Below are 6109 nucleotides of genomic sequence, written 5' to 3' on the forward strand. Positions count from 1 at the left end.
TTGTGCAATATATAATACACCACCAACAACAGGTTTAAAAACACTTCCTCTGAATTAGCACTTGGTGTAATATAATTCCAGATAGACTGAATACTGTAAATGATGTGTTTTGGACTGTCACAGGGAGATTGTGTTCTGCATGCTATGATTTCAAGTCATGAAACGTGATTCACGTGTCCCTCCAAAGCTTATGTATGACTATCTAACAATGAGAAAGACATCACTAACCTGCAGTAAGCTTTATCACAATCATTATAAATCAAATAAAAAAATTATATATATATATATATATATATATATATATACACATACACCCACACATATATATAAATATATATATATATATATATATATATATATATATATATATATAAATATAAATATAAATAAAACAAAAATGGTACATGTTTAACTTTAGGCACATTCCTCAAAAGAGATAAAACATGCATCCGCTCGCGCACACACTTCACAAGTCGACTTGAGTTTGTTATGGCGCGCTGGGGCAACTTTCGCCAGGGACACACCCCCTGGCACCCCACCTCCCCAACCCCCCAACCCCGACACAGTGAGAGAGAGAGAGAGAGAGAGAGAGAGAGACACGCACGCACACATACACCCTCCACCCCCACCACCCACCCCCAAAACTTGGCCGTGGTTGTCGGCGTCTCTGATTGGTCGCTCCGCCGCGGCGACGTGACAACACCTGCTCGACCGATTCATCAACACTGACAGGCCGGGCCGCGGGAGATATAGGCAGCATCCATCCCGTTTCAGCGCGCTCATTCCCGACAGAGACACGCCAGCATACACAAACACTCAGTGTCTCTGAGAAACTCGATTACCCAAGGTGTCTCGGGGAAAAAAAATGTTGACCAGATTCGCTGTGGCGCTGCTCGTTTTCTCGGTGATCGCGCTGACGGAAGGAACAGACGCTACCGACGCTCATGAAAGTCACCCGGAAAAAGCGGCAAGCCCAAACCAGAAAGGACGACTCTCCTTGCACAATACAGGTAAGACACGATGGGACACAGACAGCCAAATAGGAGTCCAAATAATCACTCTTAAAACTGTGACCTGATTTTATGGATATATTTTATGCACAAAAGTGGAAGGAGCCTTCATTCCTGGTAGCCGTAAATTACACGGTAACCGTCCCGATCCGCGGCGTGCCATATCGAAACATAGGTTAATTGATCGGAAAATGGCCACGCTGCGTTTTCTGATCTCGAGGAAAGACTATCACTTTGTAAATACCCGGAGATGCGGAAATCCAATAGCTTCGTAAACTATTAATAGCGCGGCGCAAGGTAGGCGAATGAGAGGTAATGTATACGGTTGCTTTTTAAGAGTGTTTATTGGAGTGTGCCTTTCGTTTTCCACGTACTAGTGCTCGTATTCTGCAAAAGCCCACGGTATCCGCATTCTAGGAATTGCTAAGCCTTATTCTTAGATGTCAGGCAAACGCTCTCTGGCTGAATAATGAAACGTCGCGCGCTTGGGAGCCAACTTCATCGGCGCAACTTTCAGCAGGAGCAGCACACGAGCCGCATGAGTGATGCAATGACCCCTCACATTACACGCGTTAAGCCTTTCTCATGTCAGCCAGTCCGATTTGCATAACTTTAACGACGCGACTCCTCCTGTAGCAAGAAATACTGAGTAGTGAAATCATTCCGTTGGATTTTAGTTCGATCAGATGGGTCGCTGCAAAGATTTATGTTGTTGGTTGGAAATGCAGGAGGCAGGAGTTGATTTAGAGCAGCCGTGCTCGGTATATATGCATATATGTGTGTAGGTATGGATGTAGGTAAGTAGGTAAGTAGCTGTAGAGTCTTTAGATCGCCTCTTGTAACCCGATGCAAAGCTGCGGCAGACTCGCGCGCTCCGAGCGCATTCCCTGCGCGCGCCAACACAAGCAGCGCGGAGCGACCGAGAGTCTCACTTTTCCTAGGCGCGCTCCGATCTTCATCACGGACAGTGCGCTGCTGTCCACCGAAAGCACGAGATCACAACGGGATAACGAGTTACTAAAGCCTTCTCCGTGCACAAGAAGGCATAGTGCCGATCCAGTCTTAAAGAAGAAACGCCTTAGTCATAGAGAACGCCTATAACCACGACCAAATAATTATTATAATGCAGCTAGATGCAAATGACTGTTTAAGGTCCCCTTCAGACTCACCAGTGCTACACATTTATGCACTTTTACATGCGTAAACTTTTTTCTGTAGAATTATTCAAATAATCTTCAAGGGCTCCCATGTAGGGACAAAGTGAAGAACCCTTTAGGATGTCAGATGGGAAAGCGTCTTTTTACCCCTCAAAGTTCTTCCAATCACAGTCCATAAGGTCAAATATAATAAACTAAATTATGTGAGCCATTGAATTTATAAACTCAACCATGTGGCAAGCATTTATATCTTAAAATCTTATATGCTTTTTTTTCTGGATGCACATATACGCATGCGATTTTAATGATGTCCATTAAGATTGCTCATCTGCATGTTTACACACTGGGCTTTTCTTATGCTTTAAAGTAGCTAAAATGCTAAGTGAAGACTGCTACATTCCTGAAGAGGTCCTCAAGGTTTATGGGTTAATGGTCATAGGATTTTAAAAGCGGGTTTTACTTGGAAGCATTTCTGACAGAAAAACACTCTGTTGTATTGTTCTACTTAACAGGGTCTTAATGCATTCTTCCCAGCCGGACAAAGTGAAGAACATTCCAGGGTGATAAGTGGAACCTTTCTTCTTCACTAGGTGTAGGCTTTAAACAAGTACTGGCCCATTTGCCTGGCAGTCATCTGCTGGGTGAATTATTTCATCTTGCAAACCAGAATCCGATCATGTGAGAGGATCTATCTCCATACACCAGAGAACCAAAATCAGTGACTACTATTAGGGTATGCAAGCGTTCCTGAAGCTTTTAATCACAAGAGTATAACAGCAGTTGTATTACCCCACCAGAGTATATCAGTCACCATCACACTTTCACCTCCAAGCTACCTGTTCTTCCGCTAGCTTCCTATGTCAAGGAGTTTCTTCGGCTGTTTTATAGCCTTTCTCTAAAGTGAGATAAACTTAATTTCATCCTGCCCCCCATACAGTTAACCTTCCTTTTCCACATCTCAGGCACTCACTGCCAGATGCCTCCCAGTTTGACTTTAATAGCATACCTTAATTACCTCAGCTGCGCGCTCTCTCTCTGTGCTAAATCTGTCCTCTAAGTACAGTTCTTGCATTTTCAGTTGAGAAACAAAGCCTAAAATAGGCACTAAGTGATTTTCTTCCAACCATATGAGGTGAAAGGTTATGTCTTTATACATACTCATGTGCCATTTAGCTTTATTTCTCTCCAAACTCAGCAAGCCCTTTAGCAAGTAGCAATCTTGTATAAAAAAGAAAGGTTGGAGTACAAGTTTTGTCTGAAAATGAATTTGGGGTATAAGCTTAAAGGAATCTGCATTCTAGGAAAGATGTCTGCCTTTTTTGCTAAAGTGACTAATCACATTCTTGCTTTCCCTGCTGTCTTAGCTGAGATCCAGCATTGTCTGGTGAATGCTGGAGATGTGGGCTGCGGCGTGTTCGAGTGCTTCGAGAACAACTCGTGTGAAATCCGCGGACTGCAGGAAATCTGCCTGACCTTCTTGCACAATGCCGGGAAGTTCGACTCCCAGGTAATGAAACCTTTCTCGGTCCCTGCGTGCTACTTTGCTGTCTCACAGAGGTCATGAACCCCCCACCCTCCCGTGGCAGGTGGTCTTACCCTTGGCTCCGGTTTCACGAGCTGCAGGTGGATTTGGAGCAGAAAGCTTTCAGCCTGAAACATAGCCTCAAGACAGGGCCTGCTTGGCATCACCGAGGGGCCTTAAAATTTGTGTTGAAACATAAATGAGCTCTTAACTCGCATTGCAGGAATTGCACTGGTTCATGTTATCCCAGCAGATGCATGGGGCCCTCTGTTTGGAAATACTGCTTATGCATTGCAATGCTGGCAGGTGTGACAAGATTATATCTTTTGCAAGAGGTCTGCTGTACACTTAAGCAACTGAAGAAAATTTAATCTTGTGTGTTTCCAGGGCAAGTCTTTCATCAAAGATGCACTGAAATGCATGGCCCATGGCCTTAGGCACAAATTCAGCTGCATCAGTCGAAAGTGCCTGGCCATAAAAGACATGGTGTTCCAACTCCAGCGTGAATGCTACACAAAGCACAACTTGTGTGCGGCGGCTAAGGACAACGTTAATGTCATTGTGGAGATGATCCACTTCCAGGACTTGCTCCCAAAAGGGTGAGTGCTCACACACAGTTACAGGCCAGTCTTTCACTTCACCCAGTTCCCTGCGTGTTCCTTCCTTTACATGGAGTGCGGCTTAGTGAACCTGCCAAGCAATCCAACAAAGCCACTTTCTATTAAATGCCACATTTCTGTGAACTTACATTTGCATAAGAAAAAACCTGTGGAGTGTCCAAACCTACATGTTTGCTTTATGTTTGAATAGATAGTTCTTCTCAAGAGTTTTAAATCAGCATCTATATATAACTAGACAGAAACAAAATGTAATTTTTATGGGGGGGGGTATGTTTTTCAACCTATGTTTATGCACAGGATTGCATAATGGGAGGGCTTAAGTCAGGAGAGTGTTAAGTGGGTCTTTGTAAAGTCTCATGGAAGGTCCATGCTGTCATCGAGACAGTGACATAACCTTCCAGTGCAGTGGCTTGCTTCTCTAGTCTCATTTTGCTGGCAAACTGAGCTAGAGTTCCAGCCTTTGACCAAAAGTCCCAGAATTCCACACGGTCCAAAATATGCACTATTTGTTGTTGTATTCTGCAACATGGTCCTAATAGTGCAATGTTTTTTGTCTCCCCCTCTCTCTTTCTCTCTCTCTCTCTTAGGCCTTATGTGGAACTGGTGAACATCTTACTAGCCTGCGGTGAGGAAGTCAAGGAGGCCATTAGCAGAAGTGTGCGGATACAGTGTGAGCAAAACTGGGGTGCTCTCTGTCACAGCCTGAGTTTCTGTTCATCGCCCCCGCCCCTTGCCAACCAGGAGCGCCATACAAGCCAACATGAGCACCCTAAAGGTCCACGTCAAGCAGACAAAGAAAAGCCTGGCAAAGGGGGCTCAAGCACCCATCCAAGAAGTCGTGGCCAGGGGGCACGACGCGCAAGCCTCGATGCCACAATGGCTGAGCAGGAGGACCCTGAGAACACCGACATCCGGAGGTGAAGAGCCCCCAAGCACAGACTGAGTAACAGGCCCAGTGAAGCTCTCCTCTTGTCCTTTTCCCCTCCAGCGGTCATTCCAGATCTCCCAGACTGTTTGTTTACTTTTGCAGGGTATTTGTGATGTAGCTCATTTTTGATACTGCAGATCCTAGGTTCTTTTGTTCTTGTCACATGACTCTAACATAGCATTTCTATTTCGTAAGCATACCCCCTGTAAGTTATTTATTTTATTCTTTATGCAATGTTGAAATATAAAATGTACATATAAATACATGTATATCTATAATTACACAAACCTGTATAAAATATAGCCATTGTATGCAGTACAGATATACTATATGTATTATAGTATACATAATAAATAAATGCTTGTTGTATTAGTTACATTATTTCACCTACAATCAAACTGTAGATATGTAACATATTTTTTTTTTTTTAAAGTTTGATATTTTGCGTGTATTGTAATTTGGAATACTTGTTGATTAAATATAAAGTGTACAGTAAAGTCCAGGTGTGGCACATAAAAGAAGGACAGCTTATTATTGGTTACAACAACAACAACAACAACAACGAAACACAAAAAGGCTTAATCTAATAAATACTTTCCTTTGATTATTTCAAAATGAGGATGCCTGAAATCACACACCACATAACTGAAGCATATTCGTGCACACACACACACACACACACACGCACACACACAGTGACACACACACAGTGGTTGCTAACGTAAAGAAAACGCAGTCACTCACCAGTCCCAGAATGATGAAGTGTCTATGATTATCTCATTTGTGTGTCACTTATGCACTATTTGGGATTTACCCCAAACACATTAGTCTGACACAAAAACAGCAGCAGCTCAGAGTGTGTCATGGAAAGC

At 43.4% G+C, this 6109-nt stretch overlaps 1 protein-coding gene across 1 annotated transcript; it reads left to right on the plus strand.

Annotated features, from left to right (window-relative positions):
* Positions 1-618: 618 nt before the first annotated feature.
* Positions 619-5725, plus strand: stc2a (stanniocalcin 2a). Its single transcript, XM_058407963.1, has 4 exons — positions 619-1010; positions 3532-3674; positions 4077-4288; positions 4897-5725. The coding sequence occupies exons 1-4, from the start codon at positions 866-868 to the stop codon at positions 5228-5230; spliced, it is 834 nt and encodes a 277-aa protein (XP_058263946.1). The 5' UTR covers positions 619-865; the 3' UTR covers positions 5231-5725.
* Positions 5726-6109: the final 384 nt, after the last annotated feature.

This window comes from Hemibagrus wyckioides, linkage group LG14 (genome assembly GCF_019097595.1).
Source record: "Hemibagrus wyckioides isolate EC202008001 linkage group LG14, SWU_Hwy_1.0, whole genome shotgun sequence".
Lineage (NCBI taxonomy): Eukaryota > Metazoa > Chordata > Actinopteri > Siluriformes > Bagridae > Hemibagrus > Hemibagrus wyckioides.

Coding starts and splice junctions, on each gene's coding strand:
- stc2a (XM_058407963.1), top strand. CDS start 866: ATGTTGACCAGATTCGCTGTGGCGCTGCTCGTTTTCTCGGTGATCGCG. Junction 1,011..3,531: donor ACTCTCCTTGCACAATACAG/GTAAGACACGAT, acceptor CTGCTGTCTTAG/CTGAGATCCAGCATTGTCTG. Junction 4,289..4,896: donor CAGGACTTGCTCCCAAAAGG/GTGAGTGCTCAC, acceptor TCTCTCTCTTAG/GCCTTATGTGGAACTGGTGA.